Source organism: Hypanus sabinus, chromosome 4 (assembly GCF_030144855.1).
Source record: "Hypanus sabinus isolate sHypSab1 chromosome 4, sHypSab1.hap1, whole genome shotgun sequence".
NCBI lineage: Eukaryota > Metazoa > Chordata > Chondrichthyes > Myliobatiformes > Dasyatidae > Hypanus > Hypanus sabinus.
This window is the reverse complement of record NC_082709.1, coordinates 9,390,476-9,416,776: the sequence shown is the minus strand read 5'-3', so window position 1 is coordinate 9,416,776 and position 26,301 is coordinate 9,390,476. Positions and strand designations below refer to the sequence as shown.

Here is a 26,301-nt window from a genome sequence, read left to right as displayed (position 1 = left end):
CAGTTTGTGCATTATACACACATGATGAGTCACCAGGCATGAGCAACGTGCAGCCAGAACAGGCCACATGCCAACACTGCAGCTGGTCAGGTTGAACAGATGTGTTTTACCTGAGGACTTAAATGGAGACTGCAATGCAGTAACCTACAGACAGATGCTTTTCAAATGCACATCGAGGTGCCCAGGGCATCAGCAGATCATTCTGTGAATTGGCCGATGAGAAGACTAGCTCCAACCATGCACACGGTTTTGTGCAGAACACGGTGGTCAGTCTTGCCCACGGGGGAATGGCCATATCAGACACTGCAATGGACAGTCCCTCAGTCTCTACTGTGGTCACAAGAACAAAAGTCAGCAGACATACTATGAATTCAAACTATTGCCATTATTTATAAATTTATGACAAGGCAAGGCCAAATAGCTAATTGTAATAAAGTTAATAAAGTACAAAACTATCGTCTTAATCAGGTCTGCTTCAAATTGAGATTGCCAAGGCACTCTAAGCCACTAATCCCCAAAACTAATTTACACTTCTTTCATAAATGACTTGTATGTAAACAGATCACTTGATCACGTAAACACTTGGGAGGTTGTAAAATACAGGCTCAGGCAACTATTAATCTCTGTAACACATTATAGTTTTTTGTTTTCAAATTTCTTTTCAAAGGAATAGGACTGACAAAATTGCTCCACTGGGAGTCAGAACAGACTTGATGGGACAAATGGCTTCCTTTAGTGCTGTGAAAATCACCAGTTTCCAAGGATTATAATTGCTGACTTTGTAACATGCATCAATGTTCAACAAGTGAGCTTATATTCTAGTCAGACTATTGCATCAAGTCCATCGTAAACAGGAAATCGTGCCTTTCAGAAAAGTGAAGTGTTCATAGGAACTGTTATTAATGTACAATAAACTCTGTTACTTACACCGATAAATGAGACCCAGCCATTGCAGAACTTGGAATAAAATGACCTTGACATTGTGTAAATTTCTGCTTCCTGAGACTTTTGCCTTTCAATGGAACCTGCAGATGGGGATTAATAACACAAAGACAATGCTTCAAAAAAGTTCATTTATGACAAGATTTAACCTTAGTAACCCTAATTCAACTGCAGCATGACTTTCAGTATGAAGAGCACAATGCTTACATTTACCAAACCAGACCATCTTTCGTTAATCACCAGTAAAGAAGAGTCATAAACTACAATTCAAATTTCAGTTGTAAGATTGCCAAACAGTTCACAAAAGTAAGCATTTTACTTTAACTTCAACATGGAATATGTTTTATTATTTGCTAATTTATTTGTGGTAATATTCCCTTATATGTTGTGTGTGAGTTATATGTACTGAGTTGTGCACCTTGGTTCAGAGGTTTCATTTGGTGGTATACATGAATACAGTTGAATGACAATAAATCTGAACTTGAAAATTTCTAAATTATAATTGCATTGATGCCTCCTTTTCCTAACACTGTCACCAAATCAATGGAAATGATTTGAACTGTGTACCTCACATGCTGGGACCCATATATTTCATCTCTTTATCAGAAAGATTGATTCTGTACATGAGCACGCTAAACAGAGACAAATGTGAAATTGTGGCATTAAGAATGGTACTATGACCACTATTGACAGTTATATTGATTATTAATGCTGCAAGTCTGATGTACTGATCTACTGGGAGCTGGATGGCCTCAGTCGTATCGAGTACTAGGCCTCAAGCCACTGTGTTGCCCAGGAGAGAGGTGTCAGAGTCAGTGCCATTCACCGGAGGCAGTGTGGCACGGTGCACCAGCTAAAGATGGTGCTGCCCCTCAGTGCATGCTTGGCAGAAGACAAGCTGTATTGTGCTCAATTGCAATATTCGCGGACTCGGGTCTTGGATGATTTTTTCTGTGTGACTGTGCTGATAACTTACATGTACTTGTGAGCTTATATGTGTCTTGTGCTGTGTGTGGCTTTCGGTTCTGTGGTTTGCACCTCAACTCCAGCATTGTTTTGTTTGGCTGTATTCATGTACGGTTAAATGACAATTAAACTTGGACTTGAACCTGCCAGCACTTTAAACCGGAACTATTGGTGCCACACACTGAATTTTCTCTAAATCTGTGAAACAGAATTAGAGTCATGGAGGTTGACAGCACAGAAACAGGCCATTCGGCCCACTGCTTCTGTAACAATTGTAATTCATAGATATTCTAATCCCACTTGTATGGATTCTTTCCATATCCCTCTTTACCCTGCCATTGCAGAACCTGTTCAGGTGCTCCTTAAATGTTGTTAATGTTCCTCCTACCACTGCCTCTTTTGGCAGCTCATTCTACATACCAGTTACTCTTTATGTGAGAACTGTACCTCTCACATCCCCTTCACATTTCCTCCTGCTCACCTTAAACTGATGCTCATACCATGGCTGCCTAAACTATCCACAACTCTCATAATTTTATATACCTCTATTCTCTCATCTCTCATCCTCCATCGCCCCAGTGAAAACTGACCTAACCTATTTAATCTCTCCTGATAAGCTCAAGCCCTCTTATCCAGGTAACATCCTCATGAACCTTTATTGCACCCTCTCTAGTTTAATGTGGTCCTACCTATGGTGGGATGAACAGAAATGTAAACAGCCCTCCAAGTGCAGCCAGACTAACGGCTTGCACAGTTGTAACGTGACATTTTAACTCTCATACCCAGTGCTTAAGTGGATGAATGCAAGCATGTTGGAGTTTGTGACTTTCTGACAGATTTGGAAGGGTAAATCTATCAGCTTACACACCTGGCAGAACCCTTCAGAGATTTACCAGCATCTGGGACCCCATTACTTTTATAGGCATTTTAGTACAAAGATTTAGGAAGCAAGGAGGAAGGTGCATTAGTTTCCAATAAATCACTTCAATATTTTTATTATTTTTGTAAAAATTTTTCTTGAACGATATAATTTTTGAATTATTTACTTCACGTTTAACAGTTTTCAACTGAATTATTTTTAAATGTATCAAAAACATCTATTAAAGTAAATGAGAGGTGATATAGCCAATAAAGCCACACACCCACTTTACCAGCTGTTAAAAGGTGTAAGGGGTCACCTGGGAGTAGGAGATCGCCACTGGACTGTCCAGACACCACATTGTTGAGTGCATGGGTTGTGGAGGGGATCTGATTCTGGAGCAGGGAGGCATGGGGGAGCAAAGGCCATGATCACCATTTCTGGGGCAGGGTGAGAGTGAATTACAGCAATACAATGTAGCCACCGCTTTGCACTCTGATCTTGCATGTTTTCAGAAATTTATATTAGAACATGCAAGCAATCCAATCCTGGTGTGAATACACAGCACATACGATATTCGATATCCAGACAACACTGGAGTTACTGTACAATAAGTAGAAAATTTACCTCTCTCCCTATCCACAAGGTAAAGTAGGCAATTGTAATGCCGACATCATATATTGGCTGATCTCAGAAGGTGTGAGAGTTACAGGTGCAGAACTAAAACAATAAATTCCATTGATCAGACATTTCATGGACCACGTGGCTTAGTTTGAGCCACTAAATGACTGAGGTCTCATGTGGCTGCTAAGGGTGGAAGTCAATCTACACACGACAAACATGGAACTTCTCTGATGTTTGAACATCTTTCCTCCTCAAAGCAAGAGTCAACGTGAATGAACTTGTCTGGGACCTTACCATCTATCTTTCTATCAATGCCTAAAGGAGATTACGGCATTCAAAATGCATTGTTCATTGTTTTCACAAACTTACTCAATTGCTCATTTATTCTTTTTTTTGCAAATCTAGATTAAAATAAATAAGCAATCCAACCCTGGGGTGTAAACACAACATATGCTACCCTTATCCAATTTCCAAACAACACTGATGTCTGTGGCTTACTAAAATCTTTTTGTAAGTCTTTTCTTTTCATTTTCACTATGTTCGTTCTCTCTTGTTCTCTCTCTCTCTCTATCACAAATATCTTTGTTTGTGTGGTTGTGTTTTTACTAACATTCTATATAGATACTTCATTGATCCCAAAGGAAATTACAGTACAGTACAAGATGCGATTGTATATGAGGGGACTGGGCCTCAAAGCCACAGTGTTACCTGACAGGCATCAAAAGCAGTCAACAGATGCAGATACGTGCATATTCTGTGTCATATTTTACTGATATTCTATATGGGCTTTTCGTCCTGTACATGCAAGAACTTGGCCGCAAGCCACAGTGTCATCGGGGGTGGGGGGTGGGGGGGGGGCGGTGAGGTGGGCATTGGAACTCTTTTATTCTGTGAACGTGATCTCGGATGCTGTACTGTGCATGACTGTTGCTCATGTGTTTTTGCACCTGTAGTAACACTGTCTAGTTTGTCTAAATTCATCAGTAGTCATGCATGGGTAAATGACAATTAAACCTGAATTGAATTGAGGTGTATATTTGACTCATACAAGCAGAGATCTGTAAGAAATTTGAGCAACAACGTCAATTTGGGAAAAACTTGAAAGCTAAAATCAATCATATCTATTGAAGCAGGTGTGAAAGTAGACAGAGAAATAAGAAACATTCAAGGTTATTTTCCACATCGTCCTAAAAAATAGAGATGACACAATTAACTAATGCAAAAACAATTACCATAGCCGTATGATACCATTGATTCATCCGTGTCAGATATGCTTTGTTCCACAGTAGATTCGAGTGTTACTTTGTCTAGGCAGTGACCACCTTCCACAGTCTGAGTTACTGCTGTACTTTTTTCCATTGTAGATTTGAGTGTTGTATTGTCAGGGTGGTGACCACCTTCCACATTTTTAGTTACAGTAGGAATTTCAAGATGCTGATGATCACCTAAATTTAATTCAGCCAAGTCACTTGGAAACTCCATCCCTGAGGTCTGACTGTGGTCTTCTTTAACTGTTGTGAATGAACTGTCAAGATCCAACATAAAGCTGTCCTGCAGTGTCTGCTTTGCAGGCTTTTTTGCATTTTTCAACCAGGTAGATTGATTCAAACTTTTTTCCTTTTCCTTATTATTTTTCATTCCTGCTTCCCAGTTCTGAGACCTTGTTTGGAGGATCTGGTTCATGTCCTTGGCGAATTCAAGCAAGGAGCCATTTGTACTGCCTTTTGCTGGGCCATCAGTATCATATTTAAGAGGATCGTCTAAATTCAATGCTTGAGAAGATTTATAAGTTCTGGCGTTCACTTTGTTCCGGTTCTTTTCATTCTGCTGAATGTCATAGCTCATACAAACTGAGAAGTAAGAGTAATCTATAACACCATAAGTCAACATAAAGTTTATGCTGACTATTGGGGCAAGTACATTCACTTGTCCAATAAAGATAAATGCCATTGTCACAAGTCCTACAAGACATATTGCAGCCACAGGTGTTTTGTTTGGCCCCTTCTGAAATAAAAGCAAAATTTTTAAAATTGGTTTTGTTACATAATGAAGTCCATGGTTTTTTATATTCATCACTCAACTAAGCACACAGGCAGATATTAAATAATTAAGGTTGCATTATAATGAATATTGTATTAAAGTATAATCCGGTGAAAATGATTAAAGTTGGAAGGAAATACGTTTGTAGAAAAGGGAATTGCAAATCCACAATGACAGTTCAGTTGTCATTTAAACCAAAGTTAGTCAGACAGGATTGGGTCCTAGATAATTAATGTAAATACAAAGAAAGCATGGCAGCATCTCTATTTTCTTAGAGTTTGTAGAGATTCGGCATGACATCTAAAACTTCACAAACTTCTATAGATCTGTGGTGGAGAGTATATTGACTGGCTGCATCACAACCTGGTATGGAAACACCAATGTCCTTGAATGGAAAATCTTACAAAAATTAGTGAATACGGACCAGTTCATCGCAAGTAAATCCTTCCCCCACCATTCAGCACATCTACATGGAATGCTGTTGCAGGAAAACAGCATTCATCATCTGGGACCTCACCACCCAGGGAATAGTGTCTTCTTGTTGTAGGCATCAGGAAGAAGATACAGAAGCCTCAGGACTCACATCACCAGGTTCAGAAACAGTTACTATCACTCAATCATCAGGCTCCTGAACCAAAGAGGATAAGTTCATTCAACTTCACTTGCCCCATCATTAAGGTGTTCCCACAACCAATTACTCACTTTTAAGGACTCTTCATCTAACGTTCTAGATACTTACTGCTTATTTATTATTATTATTTATGTCTTTTTGTACTTGCACAATTTGTTGTCTTCTGCTCTCTGGTTGAATATCCAAATTGGGTGGTCTTTCATTGATTCTATCATGGTTATTATTCTGTAGATTTATTGAGTCTGCCCATAAAAAATGAATCTCAGGGCCGTATATTGTGACATATATGTACTTTGATAATAAATTGTCTGAACTTTGAACCTTGAACTTCGTATAAAGGTCTCAAAATTAGACTGATCCCTTGTAGTTCATTGCTTTAGAAAGAACTTTGACCAGAATGTTCACAGAGAAGTTTATATTGGTAGCAAATTACACATTAAGACAAATTGCACAAAAAATGTGCACTTATTCAGCCCATATCTTCTCAAATTAGTAACTTAATTTTGAATGAATTAAGATTGTGGACAGCACCAATAATTTTTTAGATCTAGAGCTAAGTTGTACCTTGAAAGATGAAACAAAAGGACTTCATCACATACAAAGCTTTTCAAACCTGTGCAGGGCGCCGAGGTTTTCGGAGCAGCCGAATTGGTTAATTGTTGTTTATTGAGAGCCATTAATCGTTTAGTTCTTTTCGTGTTTTTCTCGAACAACTCACTGTTTGCGATGCAGTCTCCTGGTGCTCTCTGTTTATTTCGATAGACTCAGGGATTCCATGTTACTTGCATTATTTAAATGGATGCCCAATTAGCACTAATCATGGGGTCCTAACTTTAAGAATGTTATGTCTTGTGGTGTTGCTCAGCCACGGTACTAATATTCTGTTGGAATTCTAATAAATAAATCCTGGTTGCTGTCTCTACCTCAGAGTCTGTCTTTCCTCCATACTTGGGTTCCAATGTTGTTAGCACACACTATGACACATACACTAATAATGAACTCCCATGGAGGGCAATACTCTCCACGAAAAATGGTTGGGCACTGGGATGCCAATTCTTCACTATTTTATTTCAATTCATATAAAAGCAAGTCCCTCATTTTCTGATCAGTACTTCTCAGGAACATTTACTCAGGAAACTATCCTGAAGTCTGTCTTATCTAATAGCTTCCAAGTTTCAAAAGATTTAAATTTATACCAACTCAATAAGACAAAAAGTTCTAGGACTGGCTGATGAACACTCTTCCTTCATAAGTTGGCTCCTTGTGAAATCTTGGAAAAGTTATAGTCAAAGAGTACTACAGCACAGAATCAGACCTTTTGGCCCATCTACTGAATGCTGGCCTGATCTTATTCTTCCTAGTCCCAACAACCTGTACCCAGTCCATTGGCTTTCTTACCCTTTTCATCTGTGTAACTATTCAAACTTCTCTTAAATGGTATGTTGGAACCACATCTAAGACTTCCACTGGCAGCTCACAACAAAGATCAGAAGTTCAAAGGAAATTTTATTATCAGAGTACAGCCTTGAGATTCATTTTCCTACAGACACTCTCAGCAAGTCTATGGAATAATAACGGTAACAGAATCTATGAAAATCAATCAGAGTGCAGAACACAGCACACCGTCCAAATGCAAAAATAAATAAATAGTAATGAATAATGACAGCATGAAATAACAAGATAAAGAATCCTTAAAGTGTGATCACTGTTATGGGAACATCGCAATGGATGAACAAGTGAGTGTAGTTATCCCCTTTTGCTCAAGAGTCTGATGGTTGAGGGGCAATAACTGTTCATGAACCTGGTGGTGCGAGTCATGAGGTTCTTGCCCCTTCTACCTAATGGCAGCAGTGAGAAAAGAACATGGTCTTGGTGGTGAGGTTCTCTAATGCTGTTTTCCCATGATGGTGTTTGATGTATGTGTGCCCAATGGTTGGCAGGGCTGAATCCATTGCCTTTTGTGGGATTTTCCATTCAAAGGCATCAGGATTTCCACACTACCCTCTGAGTGAAGAAAATCTCTTCAGATTTCCCTTAAATATTTCACCTTTCACTCTAAACCATTGACCTCTAGTTGTAGCCATGCCCAACCTAAGGGGAAAACACCTGCATGCATTCACCCTAGCAATACCCCTCACAGTTTTGTGTACCTCTATAATGCTTCTATCCTCTGAGGAATAAGGTCCTAACCTATCAGGAAATAATAATTCTACAGTGGCATGCAAAGGTTTGGGCACCCCGGTCAAAATTTCTGTTACTGTGACTAGTTAAGTGAGCAGAAGATGAACTGATCTCTAAAAGTCATAAAGTTAAAGATGATACATTCTTTCCAACATTTTAAGCAAGATTAGTATATTATTTAAAAATGCAAACACAAGGAAATCTGCAGATGCTGGAAATTCAAACAACACACACAAAACGCTGGTGGAACACAGCAGGCCAGGTAGCATCTATAACAAGAAGTACAGTCAACATTTTGGGTTGAGACCCTTTGTCAGGACTAACGGAAAAAAGAGATAGTAAGAGATTTTAAAGTGGGAGGGGGAGGGGGAGACCCAAAGTGATAGGAGAAGATAGGAGGGGGGAGGGATGAAGCTAAGAGCTTCTCACCAGGGGAAGCAGGATCTCCCAGTGGCCACACATATTAATTCCATGTCCCATTCCCATTCTGATCTGTCAATCCATGGCCTCCTCAAGATGAAGCCACACTTAGGTTGGAGGAACAACACCTTATATTCTATCTGGGTAGCCTCCAACCTGATGAACATCAATTTCTCTAACTTCCGTTAATGCCCCTCCTCCCCTTCTTACCCGAACCCTATTTGTTTATTTATTTATTTATAGGTATATATTTTTTTCTTCCTTCTTGTTCTCTCTCTTTCCCTCTCACAATCACTCCTTGCCTGTTCTCCATCTTCCTCTGGTGCTCCCCCACCTTTCTTCCTTCAAAGGCCTTCCATCCTTTGGACACTCCCCCGTCTCCAGCTCTGTATCCCTTTTGCTAATCAACTTTCCAGCTCTTAGCTTCATCCCTCCTGTCTTCTCCTATCATTTTGGATCTCCCCCTCCCCCTCTCAAATCTCTTACTATCTCTTTTTTCCATTAGTCCTGACAAAGGGCCTCCACCCAAAACGTCGACTGTACTTCTTTCTATAGATACTGCATGGCCTGCTGCATTCCACCAACATTTTATGTGTGTTGTTAGTATATTATTTTTGTTTTGTACTATTTTAGAATGAGAAAAAGGAAAGGAGCACCATGCAAGAGTTTGGGCACCCCAAGAGATTTGAGCTCTCAGATAACTTTTACCAAGGTCTCAGACCTTAATTAGCTTGTTAGGGCTATGGCTTGTTCACAGTCATTGTTAGGAAAGGGCAGGTGATGCAAATTTTAAAGCTTTATAAATACCTTGACTCCTCAAACCTTGTCCCAACAATCAGCAGCCATGGGCTCCTCTAAGCAGCTGCCTAGCACTTTGAAAATTAAAATAATAGATGCCCATAAAGCAGGAGAAGGCTAACAGAAGATTGCAAAGTGTTTTCAGGTAGCCGTTTCCTCAGTTTGTAACGTAATTAAGAAATGGCAGTTAAGAGGAACGATGGAGGTCAAGTTGAGGTCTGGAAGACCAGGAAAACTTTCCAAGAGAACTGCTCGTAGGATTGCTAGAAAGGCAAATCAAAACCCCTGTTTGACTGCAAAAGACCTTCAGGAAGATTTAGCAGACTCTGGAGTGGTGGTGCACTGTTCTGCTGTGCAGAGACACCTGTACAAATATGACCTTCATGGAAGAGTCATCAGAAGAAAACCTTTCCTGTGTCTTCACCACAAAATTCAGCGTCAGAAGTTTGCAAAGGAACATCTAAACAAGCCTGATGCATCTTGGAAACAAGTCCTGTGGACTGATGCAGTTAAAATAGAAAATTTTGGCCCCCAATGAGCAAAGGTATGTTTGGAGAAAAAAGAATGCAGAATTTCATGAAAAGAACACCTCTCCTGCTGTTAAGCATGGTGGTGGATCGATCTCGCTTTGGGCTTGTGTTGCTGCCAGTGGCATGGGGAACATTTCACTGGCAGAGGGAAGAATGAATTCAATTAAATACCAGCAAATTCTGGAAGCAAACATCACACCGTCTGTAAAAAAGCTGAAGCTGAAAAGAGGATGGCTTCTACAACAGGATAATGATCCTAAACACAACTCAAAATCCACAATGGACTACATCAAGAGGCGGAAGGGTTTGCCATGGCCCTCACAGTCCCCCGACCTAAACATCTTTGAAAATCTGTGGATAGACCTCAAAAGAGCAGTGCATGCAAGACAGCCCAAGGATCTCACAAAACTAGAAGCCTTTTGCAAGGAAGAATGGGCAAAGATTCCCCAAACAAGAATTGTAAGACTTTTAGCTGGCTACAGAAAGCATTTATAAGCTGTGATACTTGCCAAAGGGGGTGTTACTAAGTACTGACCATGCAGGGTGCCCAAACTTTTGCTTCAGGCCCTTTTCCTTTTTTGTTATTTTCAAACTGTAAAAGATGGAAATAAACAAGTAATCTTGCTTAAAATATTAAAGAAATGTGTCATCTTTAACTTTATGCCTTTTGGAAATCAGGTCATCTTTTACTCACTTAGATATTCACAGTGATAGAAATTTTGACCGGGGTGCCCAAATTTTTGCATTCCACTGTATATACAAAATCTATTTTTCTCCAAATTGTCCATAAGACCATAAGACATAGGAGCACAATTAGGCCATTCAGCCCATTGAGTCTGTTCCGCCATTCCATCATGGCTGATCCTGGATCTCACTCAACATCATACACCTGTTTCTCGCCACATCCTTTGCTGCCCTGACCAATCAGGAAGCTATCAACTTCCACCTTAAATATACCCATAGACATGGCCTCCAGTGCAGTCAATGGCAGAGCATTACACTGCACACTGGCTAAAAAAAATCCTCCTTACCTCTGTTTAAAAAGGTCACCCCCAATTTTGAGGCTGTGCCCTCTAGTTACGGATACCCCCACCATAGGGAACATCCTCTCCAAATCCACAAGATAGTAAGAGGAATAGATAGAGTGGACAGCTAGCGCCTCTTCCCCAGGGCACCACTGCTCAGTACAAGAGGACATGGCTTTAAGGTAAGGGGAGGGAAGTTCAAGGGGGATATTAGAGGAAGGTTTTTCACTCAGAGAGTGGTTGGTGCGTGGAATGCACTGCCTGAGTCAGTGGTGAAGGCAGATACACTAGTGAAGTTTAAGAGACTACTAGACAGGTATATGGAGGAATTTAAGGTGGGGGGGTTATATGGGCGGCAGGGTTTAAGTGTTGGCACAACATTGTGGGCCGAAGGGCCAGTACTGTGCCGTATTGTTCTATGTTCTATCTAGTCCTTTCAACATTCGGTAGGTTTCAATGAGATCACACCCTCCCCTCCCCCCCCCCACGCCCATCACCTTTTTCTAAGTTCCAGTGAGTACAGGCAAAAAGCTGCCAAATGCTCCTCATATGTTAACCCCTTCATTCTCAGAATTATCCTCGTGAGCCTCCTCTGGATGCTCTCCAATGACAACACATCAGCTCTGAGATACGGGGCCCAAAACTTTTGACAATACTCCAAGTGCAGCTTGACCACTGTCTTATAAAAGCTCAGCATTATCTCCTTGCTATTATATTCCATTTCCCTTGAAATAAATGCTAACAATGCATTTGCCTTCTTTACAACAGACTCAACCTGTAAATTAACCTTCTGAGAGTCCTACATAAGGACTCCTATGTCCTTCTGCACCTCTGATGTTTGAACCTTCTTTCCATTTAGATAATAGTCTGCACTATTGTTCCATTTACTAAAATACATTATCATACATTTCCCAGCACTGTATTCCATCTGCCACTTCTTTGCCCATTCTTCCAGTTTGTCTAAGTCTTGCTGAAATTGCATTGCTTCCTCAGCACTACCTACCCCTCCACCTATCTTCTTATCATCCGCAAACTTTGCCACAAAGCGATCAATTCCATTATCCAAATTATTGATAAACAATGTGAAAAACAGCGTTCCCAATACTGACCCCTGAGGAACATCACTAGTCACCAGCAGCCAACCAGAAAAGGCCCCTTTTATTCTCATTCACTGCCTCTTGCCTGTCAGCCATTCTGCTCTCCATGCCAGTATCTTTCCTGTAATGCTAGATGATTTTATCTTGTTAAGCAGCTTCATGTGTGGCACCTATGAAATGCCTTCTGAAACCAAGTAAATGTCATCCACTGCCTCTCCTTTGTCCACCCTACTTGTTACTTCCTCAAAGAACTTTAACAAATTTGTTAAAAAAGATTTCCCTTTACAGTAACAATGCTGACTTTGACTTGCTTTATCATTAGTCTCCAAGTACCCCAAAATCTCATCCTTAATTATAGACTCCAACGCTTTTCCAACCACTGAGATTTGGCTAACTGGCCTGTAATTTCCTTTCTTTTGCCTTCCTCCCTTCTTAAAGAGTGGAGTGACACTTGCAATCTTCCAGTCCTCCAGGACCATGCCAGAATCAAGTAATCTTGAAAGATCATAATCAATGCATCCATTATCACTTCAGCAACCTCTCGCAGGACTCTGGAATATAGCTCATTTGGTCCAGATTACTTATCCACCTTAAGCTGACTCAGAAGACCTGGGTTATTACACAAGACAGTCTTTCCCCCAGTAGGCTCAAGCACAAGCTGCTCTAAAAAGCTGTCTCAAAGGCATTCAGCAAATACCCTCTCTTGCAATCCGACACTAACCTGATTTTCCCAATCCCCTTGCATATTGAAGTTCCCCATTACATTTGCAACATTACCCTTATTACAGGCCATTTCCAACTCTCTTTGCAACCTCAACCCCACATCTTGGCTACTATTTAAAGGCCTATATATGATTCTCATAGTGGTGTTTTCACTCTTGCAGTTTCTTAACTCCACCCACAAAGATTCAACATTCTCTGACCCTCTGTCACCTCTTTATAAAGAAGTAATTCCATCTCTTACCAACAGAGCCACACCACTGCCTATGCCTTCCTGAATATCCTTTCGATACAAAGTATATCCAATTTTGGCCTTTTTTCAGTCACGACTCAGTGATGACAACATTATACCAACCAATCTCTAATTGCGCCACCTTATTCCAAATGCTTTTCCAAATGACAAATCCAAATACCTTCAGTCCTGCATACTTCAGCCTTTTGAATTTTGCCTGTGTAGTACAATTTAACTGTTTTGTCTGCATTTGTCTTGTCCTTCCTGACATTCATACTACACCTATCATCTACTTGTAAACCTGCTGGCTCACCCTGAGCTCTATCGTACTGGTTCCCACTCCCCTGCTATATTAGTTTAAACCACTCCCCAGCGGCTCTAGTAAATCTGCCTGTAAGAATATTGGTCCCACGCGGACTCAAGTGCAACCCATCCCTCTTGACTTAGGAATATAGCTTCATTCTAACTTAAATATGTTTTTTTTAGTTGTGAAAATTATTTCCATACCATGGACAGAAAGCACAAGAATAATTAGTGCTGAATGACTGCCATATTCGGGGGGGGGGGGGGAGGGAGGAGTGGATTGTGACTGGTAAACACCCTAAACTGAGCTAAAATAGTCCAAACTAATTCCACTTCAGTGCATTGACATGATAAAGTCCAGGTTGCTGCCAAGCAGCTTCAGCTGTGTACTGATGCTACACACAGAATGCAAACAAGCATTGAATTGAGTCCAAACCAGCTCCTCCATGTATTTCCTTGCATATTTGCTCCATTAACAATTCAAAACTGAACTTCCGATCCTGACTGGATTTCTGCTGTAAATGCATGACCGATCTGAAGCAGAACCATATCACATACTCAATGAAAAGAGGAGAATTTCAGGGCAGCAAGTAGCGTAGTGGTTAACACAGCGCTTTACAGGTTTGCGATGCGGGTTCAAATCCCGCTGCTGTCTGTTTGGAGTATGTTCATTCTCCCTGTGACCATGGGGGTGCTCCAGCTTCTGCCCAGAGACATACCAGTTATCAGGTTACAAACATGAGAAAATCTGCAGATGCTGGAAATCCAGAGCAACACTCAGCAGGCCAGGCAACATCTATGGAAAGACTAAACAGTCAACATTTCGGGCTAAGACCCTTCATCAGGACTGCATCAAGTTGGTAGGTTAATTGGTCATTATAGATTGTCCCATGATTCGGCTAGGGTTAAGTCGGGGGTCACTGGACGATGCAGCTCAGAGGACCAGAAGGCCCTGTTCTGCGCTGTTTCTCAATAAATAAATAAAATGTCAAAGTCAAATTTACTGTCATATGCACAAGTACATGCATGCACAAGTGTAATGAAAAACTTACTTGCATCTTACATATAATTAACCTTTACAAGAAAAACATAAATTATACCGAACTTTTTACAAGAAGGAACACAATTAAAACTAATAATAGTCCATTTGAGTGCAAAGTTCTCCAAGTAATCATAGTGTCACTAAACGGTAGTGATGTGAATCTTAATGAGACTAGACTGTTTTTGAATCACAGTTGTTGAGATGAAATAACTTTGCCACTAAAAAGCAGGACAAACATTCAAATATTTTTATATTTAATATTTTATATTTATATAAAATTTAAGTTTTTATATTTAAGAGAAATAAGCAAGTATAGGGAAATAAAGTCAATTAACTTTATGTCAGTGATAGGGAAGTTAATAAAATTCTCACTTGAAAATGTAACAGGTAAACATTTGCAAATTGGATTGATAATAAAGAGTACCGTCACAGGTTTCCAAAGAATATGCCACACTTGATCAAGTTTATTATAGGGTCATAAAGTTGTAAATTACAGATCACAGATTTGTGCAGTGAAAAGCACCCCTTTGATGCACTATTGTTCAGGTAGAGCATCATGCCTATCTATTCATTCATTCATTATGTGCTGTGTTGCATAACGTAGGCAATCATGGTCTTTGATCAGGATTGTTCTGGAAATTTTTTCTACGTAAGTTTATTATTGCCTTTTTCTGGAGAGTGTCTTTACAAGACAAGTGACCCAGCCATTATCAATCCTCTTCAGAGATTGTCTGCCTGTCGTCAGCGGTCACATAATCAGGACTGGTGATATGTATCACTGCTTCCATGGCTTAACATGACCACGATGGGGAGTGGGGTGCACAGCTACACCTTGCCCAAGTGTCACCAACGGAGGTAAGAAGCCCCTTTCCACCTCACCACCTATCTATACGAAGGCCATTAATCCAATATCCAATAGAGGGATAAGATAAATGTTCTTAGCGTTCCTGTCTTCACCACTTCCTCTGGCAGCTCAATCCAGATAACAAATTATTTTCGTGAAAAACTAACTCTTTCTCACCTTAAAGCTGTGCCCTGTAATTTTACCCTGGGAAACAAACACTGGTTGTCTACCCTATCTATTCTTATCATAAGTGTATGCATTAATATTGTGTCATTGTTCATGTGGCAGTTTGGAGATGCATCTCTTCCAAAGGAAGTGTAAGGCACTCCTTCCCTCTGCTGGACTGCAGGTCACCCTTGGGCAAGGTGTAGCACCTTGAAGAGCATTGATAATGGCTGGGGTCACCCATCTTGTAAAGACACTGCCTAGAAGAAGGCAATGGAAAACCACGTGTCAAAAAATTTGTCAAGAACAATCATGGTCATGGAAAGACCATGATCACACACATCATACGACACAGCACACAACGAAGGAACAATTGTTACCTCACTCTGAGGTAAAAAAAGATCCCACCTATCCAATCTCTCCTGATAGCTCAGTCCTTTCAATCCAGGTAAAATATCTGTGAAACCTTACTGTACCCTCTCCAGCTTAATCACATCTTCCTTTACGAGCATTGATTAGATCTGTACACGATACTCCGAGTGCCGCCTACCCAACATTTGTTACACCTGTGACACGACATCCCAACTCTTATGCTTAACATCTCTGTCAGTGAAGCCAAGCAGTTCCTCACCATCCTGTCGACCCACTTTCAAAGAAATATGTACTTCTATCCCAATGATTCTCTGTTCAACACTCCACAAGGACCTGTCATTTCACAGCTTTTTGTCCTGCACTACTTTATGTTCCCAAAATGCATCATTCTGCACTGTCAGTGTTAAGATCCACCTGCCATTCCCTTTGCTCAGTTTAAATTGATTCTGCTACATCTAATGGATAATTTATTCCACTTTTAACATGTAGACTCTCTAAGTTTTTTTTAATTGTTTGCACAATTTGTTCTTTTTTTCCCCGCACATCCGGTGTTTGATGGTCTTTGTTGTATGGAGTCATTTAATGAGTACCATTGTGTTTCTATGTTTTGTGGCTGTCTGCAAGAAGATAAATCTCAAGGTTGTATATTTTATCCATACTTTGACAATGAATGTACTTTGAACTTTGATTTTTACCAGTTCACATGAACTATCATATAACTCAATCATTTCCAGCATGGGCACTAGCCTCACCAGCATCCAGGACATCTTCAAGAAGCGATGCCTCAGAAAGGTGTCATCCATCATTAAGGACCCTCATCACTCAGGACATGAGCCCTTCTCATTGTTACTACCAGGCAGGAGATACAAGAGCCTGACGGCACACACTCAGCAATTCAGGGACAGCTTCTTTCCTTCTGCTATCAGATTTCTGAATGGACATGAACCCATGAACACTACCTACTTTTTTTTTCTCTTTTTCCACTGCTTATTTAATATATATATATAGACACACGCACACTGAACTGTAATTCACAGTTTCTATTATTATGCACTGCAATGTACTGCTGCTGTATTACAACAAATTTCACAACAGATGCCAGTGACATTAAACCTGATTTGGATCCCAAAATGCATAAATACCATATCAGGAAGCTTATTGACCTCTTCCTTGGCTTTTGGGGGGCATCTATTGGCAGAAGGTAGACTGTCATGATGTTGTAATGAAGCAAAAACCAGATTCAACCAAATTAGAGTAAATTTGATAGGGCATTGTAGGAGTATTGCAATTAGCCTCAGATTATCACATAGAAACCTACGGCACATTACAGGTCCTTCGGTCCACAATGTTGTGCTGACCATGTAACCTGCTCTAGAAACTGCCTAGCATTTCACTACTGCATATCCCTCTATTTTTCTAAGCTCCATATACCTATCTAAGAGTCTCTTAAAAGACCTTATTGTATCCGCTTCTACCACCTTCACTGGCAGTGCATTCCACACACTCACCTCTCTGTAAAAAAAACTAACCTCTGACAAACCCCTTGTATCTAGTTCTAAGCACCTTAAAACTATACCCCCTCTTTTTCAGCCCTGTGAAAAAGCCTCTGGCTATCCACACAATCAATGCCTCTCATCATCTTGTACACCTCTATCAAGTCACCTCTCATCCTCCATTGCTCCAAGGAGAAAAGGCCAAGTTCACATAGCCTATTCTCATAAGGCATTCTCTCCAATCCGGGCATCATCCTTGTAAATCTCCTCTGCACTCTCTGTAATATCTACATCCTCCCTGTAGAGAGGTGAGCAGAACTGAACACAATACTCCAAGTGGGGTCTAACTAAATTATATAGCTGTAACATTACCTCATTGCTCTTGCACTCAATCCCATGTTCGATAAAAGCCAATGCACCATATGTCTTCTTAACAACACTGTCAACCTGCGCAGCAGCTTTGAGTGCTCTATGGACACGGACCCCAAGATCTCGCTGATCCTCCATACTGCCAGGAGTATTACCATTAATATTATATTCTGTCTTCCAAAATGAATCACTTCACACTTACCTGTGTGGAACTCCATCTGCCACTTCTCAGCCCAGTTCTGCATCCTATCGATGTCCCGCTGTAACCTCTGACAACCCTCCACACTATCCACAACACCTCCAACCTTCGTGTCATCAACAAACTGACTAACCCACTCTTCTACTTCCTCATCCAGGACATTTATAAAAATCACAAGGGGGAGGGGTTCCAGAACAGATCCCTGCAGACACCACTGGTGACCGACCTCCATGCAGAATACAAACCATCTACAGCCACCCTTTGCTTTCTGTGGGCAAGGCAAGATCTCCTTGGATCCCATGCCTCCTTACTTTCTGAATGAGCCTTGCACGGGGAACCTTATCAAATGTCTTACTGAAATCCATTTACACTACATCTACTACTCTACCTTCATCAATGTGTTTTGTTACATCCTCAAAGAATTCATGACAATGCCATGCTGACTATCCCTAATCAGAATTATGTCTCTCCAAATGCTCAGTAATCCTGCTTCTCAGGATCTTCTCCAACAACTTGCCCATCACTGAAGTAAGACTCACTGGTCTATAATTTCCTGGGTTGTCTCTACTCCCTTTCTTGAACAAGGGAGCAACGTTTGCAACCCTCCAATCCTCTGGTACTTCTCTCCCCCCCTCCATTCACAATGACTCAGCAATCTCCTCCCTCACTTCCCACAGTAGCCTGGTGTATATCTTGTTTGGTCTCGGCGACTTATCCAACTTAATACCTTTCAGAAGCTCCAGCACAGCCTCTTTCTTAATGTCTATATGCTCAAGCATTTCAGTCCACTGTGAGTCATCCCCACAATTGCCAAGGTCCTTTTCACTGGTAAATACCAAAGCAAAGTTTTCACTAAGTACCTTTGCTACCTCTCCCGGCTCCATACACGTTTCCACTCTCGCTTCTGAATGGTCTTACTCTCACAGGGCTTATCCTCTCGCCCTTCACATGCTTGTAGAATGCCTTGGAGTTTTCCTCAATTCTGCTCACCAAGGCCTTCTCACTGCCCCTTCTAGCTCTCCTAATTTCATTCTTGAGCTCCTTCCTGGCACCCTTGTAATTTACTAGAGATCTAACAGTACCTAGTTTCTTGAACCTTTCATAAGCTTTTCTTTTCTTCTTTGCTAGTTTTCCTCTTAACTAGCATTTTGTACATCTTTTGGACACCATGGTTCTTTTACCCTACCATCCTTGCCCTACCTCAATGGAACATACCTACGCAGAATGCCACATGTTCCCTGAACATTTGCCGCATTTCTGCCATGCATTTCCTTGAGAACATCTTCTCCCAAGTTCCTGCCTAATAGCATCATATTTCCCCGTACCCCAATTAAATGTTTTCCCAAATTGCCTGCTTCTACCCCTCTCCAGCAGCACGGTAAAGGAGATAAAGTTGTGATCACTACCTCCAAAATGCTCTCCCACCAGGAGATCTGACGCCTGACCAGGTTCATTTCCCAATACCAGATTAAGCACAGCCTCACCTCTAGTTGGCTTGTCTACATATTACATCAGGAAACCTTCCTGAACACAGGTAACAAACTACATCCTATCGAAATCCATTGGTCTAAGGAGATGCCAGTCAATATTAGGAAAGTTAAAATCACCTATCACAACAACCCTATTATTATTGCATCGTTCCAGAACCTGTCTCCATATCTGCTCCTCGATGTCTCTGTTACTATTGGGGGGAGGGGGGTCCATACAAAACACCCAGTAGAGTTATGGTTCCCTTCCTGTTTCTGACTCCCACCCACAATGACTCAGTAGACAATCCCTTCAAGACGTCCTCCTTTTCTGCAGCCATGATACTACCCTGATTAGCAGTACCACTCCCCCACCTCTTTTGCCTCCCTCCCTGGCCTTTTTGAAACATCTAAAGCCTGGCACACTCAGCAGCCATTCCTGCCCCTGAGACAGCCAAGTCTCTGTAATGGCCACAACGTCATAGTTCTATGTATTGATCCACACTCTAAGTTCATCCGCCATTGCTCATAATAACCCTTGCATTAAAATAGGCGCATCTCAAACCGTCTGGCTGAGTGTTTCTTTGCTCTATCGTCTGCCTGCCCACCAACCACCCCATCTTCTGCCTTCTCACTTCACTTCCCACCCCCCTGCAAATCATGATGAAAGATGAAATGAACTGCTATGATTATTGCTTAGATTGTTATTCTGTAATCTTGCTGGAAGAGTACATGTATACAGATGTCTGCCAAGTGTATTAAGCTCCATTTAATCAAGCAGTCTTCTGAGACTGACTGTCAAGGCTTTCGGATGACTAACAGCCACAGTAAGTATTTTTCTAAGGCACTCACTGTGAAATCGTATCCAGCAACAGCTTCACAGATCTTGGGAAAACAGTGTTTATTTTTAAAAGCTGTTTGTGGTGATTAACTTGTTAGAGTATTGTCTTTCACAGCCTGCATGAAATAAAATCTGTTTTTTAAAATCCAAAACAAACAATTAATGTTTAAAATAAGTGAAGGTGCTCAGTGTGTTTTACATCAGGATTGTCTAGAAAATGTGATTTCTCTGATTGTAGCTCTTCTTTATTACCATCTTTTAGTGGATTAATAGTGGTTCTAGTCCTATTTTTATTGCTTTTGTGGCTGGCAGAAGCATGCTGAGTTATGTCAACAAGCATAAGACTGATAGACAGATCATAAATGCAGGAGATTCCGCAAGTGCTGGAAATCCAGAGTACACACTCAAAATGCTGGAAGAACTCAGCAGGTCAGGCAGCACCTATGGAAATGAATAAACAGTAGATGGTGGAAATCTGGAGCAACACACTCAAAATGCTGGAGGAGCTCAGCAGGTCAGGCAGCATCTATTGCAGGGGTTCCCAACATTTATTAATGCCATGGACCAATGCCATTAAGCAAGTGGTCCATGGACCCCAGGTTGGGAACCCCTGGCCTAGGGAGAGGAATAAACCATTGACATTTTGGGCTGACCCCTTTCATCAAAATTCATTTAATTTTGTTAATAGAAAGAAGAAATTTTGCATTCGCTCTCTCCCTAAACCTGTACATATCCAGACATTCTATTAACAAACACAAGGAAATCTGCAGATCATCAGGACTGGCAAAGGGTCTCAGCCCGAAACGTCGACAGTGCTTCTCCCTATAGATGCTGCCTGGCCTGCTGTGTTCCACCAGCATTTTGAGTGTGTTGCATTCTATTAACTCTTTCTTTGAACAATGGTTCCACACAAGAAACTCCATTCTCTGACTCTGAACTGTTGGATAACTTGTCCAAACTTCCAACACTAGAGGAACAGAACTCTTGTCAAGAGCTAATGTCTCCACTTGCTAACTTTACCTTCTCTAGACATCTAATCTATCCCTCTCTGTGACAACAGTTTGCAATTGAATCAGTGTGTTCAGCATACTGTTGCCATAAGATGAACCTCAAACCATTTCACCAAGTCATGATTAAAGCAGTCTCTACCACGTCAGTAACAGCGCCTTTCCTCACTTCTGACTCAGTTCATCCAATGCTGAAATCTTCATCCATGCCTTTATGAACACTTAGCTTTTGCAATGCATAATAGGCATGAATCTCAAAATACCTCATCTAAATCATGCTCACCTTTTCCGCATATTACTCCTGAGCTCCATCACCTAAAGTGGCTTCCACTTACCCAAAGCCTTTGTTTTAAAATTCCATCCTAGTTCTGGAAATTTTCCTCTCTCCATGATCTTCTCAAATCCTCTAACTCTCCATGGCATCTACTTTCCTCCAGATCCCACCTTTTAATCATCCTTATTTTTCATTGTGTCACAGTTGATGGCCTGTTTTCAGTTGCTCAGATGTTAAGGTCTAGAATTTTTTCTCTAAACTTTTCTTGAACACTTCTTAAAACCTATTTTCTATATATCTGTCCCAAAATCTAATGAGGCTTCATATTAGATTTGATTGGCTATCTCTCCTGTGTAACATCCCAGTCTTGCTATGTGAAAGTTGCTATTTGAATGAAAGTTGCTGTTGTTCTATTTCTGATCTTTGTTGTTTTGTGACAGCAGTTTGTTTGTTCATTATGTGCCGTGTTGTGTGATCATGACCATGATTGTTCTTGGCCAATTTTTCTGCAGAAGTGGTTTGTCATTGCTTTCTTCTGGGCAGTGTCTTTACAAGGCGGGTGACCCCAGCCATTATCAGTACTCTTCAGAGATTGTCTGCCGGCATCAGTGGTCACACCACCAGGACTTGTGATACGTACCACTGCTTCCATGGCTTCACGTGACTCTGATGGGGTGGGGGGCTAAGCAGGTGCTACACCTTGCCCATGTATGACCAGCAGAGGGAAGGAGCCCCTTACACCTCCTTTAATGGAGACATCTCCACTCTGTCATCAAAAAATTGTATATTATACATATAATTCTATATATAAATATAAAATAAATAAGTAGTGCAAAATAGAGAGCAAAATAGTGAAGTAGCTTCTATGGGTTCATGGATCATTCAGAAATCCAATGGCAGAGGGGAAGAAGCCATTCCTAAAATGTTGAGTGTGTCTCTTCAGACTCCTCTACCCCCTCCTTGATGGTAGTAATGACAAGAGGGCGTTCTTCATGATAATGACACCTACACGAGGCACTACCTTTTGAAGATGCCCTCGATGTTGGGGAGGCTGAGTTTACAATCCTTCAATCCTGGCTAGTGACCCCTCCACACTGAACCAGTCAGAACACTTTCTACCTTATATTACAGCTGTGGGTAAGCAAACTGCAGCAGATGCAGGCCCTTGCTCAGGCAGGAGTTAATTCTCACCATGATTTGTGTCATTGCAATATGACTTTTATTCATATTATTGCAAGGAAATCCAATCTACAGTATCATCTCAAGTTATCTCCAGCTAAAAAAATTTTTAGAAATAAACGTTTAGTATTGGGAGGGCAAATCTCAATTGAATTACTTAATTGTTATGCTTTTCCAGCAAAGAATTATGAGTGCATATAATCATATCAGACATTACAGCAGAGGATAATTGGATCTGCTCTATAAACATAGGCATTGATCGATATGGTGTTTCCCTTTTCCTTCTCTTTTATCACCCTTTTCTCTTGTTACTGGAATCATAGGAAAGTACAGCACAGGAACAAGTAACGCACACAAAATGCTGGTGGAACGCAGCAGGCCAGGCCTGGAACAGCTATTTCAGCACATCTAGTCCATGCCAAACCATTTAAACTGCCTTCTCCCATCGACCTGCACTGGGACTACTGTGCTCCATATGCCTACTACACATGTACCTATCCTAATGTCTCTTTAATGTTGAAATTGAGTTTGCATGCACCACTTGCACCAGCAGTTCATTCCATACTCCCATGACCCTCAGAGTGATGAATTTCTCCCTCATGATCCCCTTGAACTTTCACATTTCACCCTTAACCCATGACCTCTAGTTATAGTCCCAGCCAGCCTCAGTGGAAAAAGCCGCATGCATTTACCCTATCTATACCTCTCATAGTTCTGTACCATCCCATTGTAAATGGATTACAAACTGGAAATTCTGACTCTTCTGGAATCAGATTTGTGTTGGAATACCCAAACCTGACAATTTCCAGCACTTTTAAGAACTATTGGACAGCTAATCTGACTACTTAATAGAAAGGCAGACAATACAATAGGAGCTAAGATTCTTTCTTTTGATCTACAGACTTGAAAATGAGAGATCCTCCCTTTGGAACATTAAACCAAGAACCAATCTACCTGTGTGCTGGAAAATACTAATCACAATATCACAAAAGCTTGTTATCTGATCATTATTATACTCTTGCTGTGTGGGGGCAAGGTAGTATTGTGCTTGGCATAACACTGCACATCACCAGCTATTACAATGTGGTTCAATTCCCACTGCAGTCTATAAGGGGTGTGTACACTCTCCCCGTGACCACCTGGGTTACCTCCAGTGCACGGTTTCCTCGCACATTCCAAAGGCAACAGGTTAGGGTTTGTAGGCTGTGGGCATGGTATGTGGGTGGCAGAGGCAAGGTGTTATTTGCAAGCTGCCCCATCATATTCTCAGACTGTGATGGTCAGGTTAATGAAATTTGCCTAACACCGTTTAGAATATGCACTGCATAATAACTGCTCGTGTGTCGAATTGTTGATGTTTTGATGTACATGCAACAAAATAGTCTAATCTGTGGAACTTGCCTTGAACAAATGGCCATGTCCCATTTTCAAATTGACTATAATATTTCATTGGATGTTTGAATATCATAAACCCTTAATTGGCTGCAAACCCCAAGCACAGAGTAGCTTGGCTTTTACTTAAGTTCGCTGTTAAATGGAGTTTGACCATTAACAATATGAAGTATGCACTCCCAGTACTCGCATCAAGTTTGTGTGTAGATTTTTTCTTGCAATTGGTCTTTAATAATATAAAGCTACCTTCCAGTTAGTTATGAAATTATTTCTCAATATCTCACAGCTTTACTCTGTACCATAATAGCTTTCAGACTCGGAAGTGCCTGGGCTGAAAATGCTTCACCAAGATAGCGATGGTAAAAACACTTGCATGAACATAATGCACTTGCATGAACATAATATAATGATTAATGATGATACATCTCTACCAAAGGAAGTGTAAAGCATTCCTTCCCTCGGCTAGCCAGCAGGTCACCTTGGGCAAGGTGTAGCACCTGCTGAGCCCCTCAACCAGGGTCATGAGGAGCCACGGCAGTAGGTGGTGGATGGTTGTATGAGCAGCTGGTGCATATCACAAGTCCTGGTTTTGCATCCACTGATGCCAGGCAGACAATCTCTGAAAGGTTTTGACAATGGCTGGGCTCACCCGTCTTGTGAAGACAAGGCCCAGAAGGAGGCAATGGCAAACCGCTTCTGTAGAAAAATTTGTCAAGAACAATCATGGTCATGAGACCATGATCGCCCACATCATACATCACAGCACATAATGATGCTGATGATAATACCTTGAAAGAAAGAATAAACAGAAGGGATTCTGCAGATGCCGGAAATCCAGAACAACACACAGAAAATGGTAGAGGAGCTCAGCAGGTCAGACAGCATCCATGGAAATGAATAAACAGTCTCTGTTTTAGCTAAGACCCATTTTCAGGACTGGAATAGGGGTGGGAATGCTAGAATAAGAAGGTGCAGAGAGGGAAGGAGTACAAGCTAGAAGGTGAAAGGTGAAACCAGGTGGGTGGGGAGGGGGAATAGAGAAGGGGATAGGTAGAAAAGGCAAAGGGCAGGACTAGAAGGAATCTGATAGTAGAGGAGAGTGGACCTTGGGAGAAAGGGGAGAATAATGGGCAGCAGGAGGAGGTGATAGGCAAAACAGGAGAAGAGGCAAGAAGCTAGAATGGGGAATTAAAGAAGAATGAAGGGCGAGGGGGAAAATACTGGAACTAGGAGTTGTGGATGTTCACACCATCAGGTTGGAGGCTACCTAAACAGAATATGAGATGTTGTTCCTCCAGCCTGAGCGCGGTCTCCTTGTGACAGAGTGTCATGTCAGAACAGGAATGGGGATAGGAATTAAAATGGTTGGTCACTGCGAAATCCCTCTTTCTGTGCATGGAGCAAAGATGTTTGATGAAGCGGTCTCCCAATCTACACTGGATCTCAACGATGTAGAGGAGGTTACATCAGGAGCACTAGATACAACAGTTGACCCCAACAGGTTTGCAGGTGAAGTTCTGCCTCACCTAGAAGGACTGTCTGGGGCCCTGAATGGAAGGGAGGGAGGAGGTGAAAGTGCAGGTGTACCACCAGCCGCTGGCAGGGATTAAGAGCCAGGAAGGAGATTAGTGGGAAAGGATGGACAAGGGAATCATGGATCACTGCAAAAAGCAGAGAGTGGGGGGATGTAAAGATGTCTTTGGAGCTGGATTCTACTAAAGATGGTATAAGTTGCAGAGAATGATGCAGAGCCTGAGAGACCCAGGTCTGGGGAGTAGTGGAGGGGGCAGAGGAGCCCAGGGGATAGCAGCAACGAGAAAGCTCTTAGCCTGGAGGTGGAGGCAGCCGAGGTCGAGGTCGAGGTTGGAAGTGAGAAACATCTCAGCCCAGAGGCAAATTCTTTCTTGAAAGAAACAATTCCTCATTTTATATCAAAGAGACATTAAATTGTAATAAATCTTATGATTTATAAGATGGTAACATGAATGCTTACTTTGCCAACTGGAAAAAAAGCCAAATGAAAATATTGTATCCAGACATTTCATTCAATTAAAAATATTCTGTGTCACTTTTGAAAAATGTTGATTGGTTTTGCCATTTTCCAGTAAATCAACTGGCTGTATTCAAAGCCAACAATTTGGAAGAAACAAAAATATTACTGCAGATGATATGCTGAAATGGATACAAACTAATTTTCCTTCATGATGTTCTGCCAAGATTCATTATGAAATCATTTAGGCAGACACCAAGGATGATAGGTAGAATATTAAAACACAATACTGAATTTTTA

At 41.2% G+C, this 26,301-nt stretch overlaps 1 protein-coding gene across 4 annotated transcripts in view; it reads right to left on the bottom strand.

The window, feature by feature from the left end:
• slc12a8 (solute carrier family 12 member 8) overlaps nt 1-26,301 on the bottom strand; it is a 142,179-nt gene that overhangs the window by 19,937 nt on the left and 95,941 nt on the right. For all 4 annotated transcript variants that reach the window (XM_059966375.1, XM_059966374.1, XM_059966376.1 and 1 more), the window contains exons 10-11: nt 4,624-5,395; nt 928-1,025 (exon numbers count right to left, since the gene is read on the bottom strand). In XM_059966375.1, coding sequence (XP_059822358.1) covers nt 928-1,025; nt 4,624-5,395 — 870 coding nt within the window. The remainder of the gene's footprint in view (nt 1-927; nt 1,026-4,623; nt 5,396-26,301) is intronic.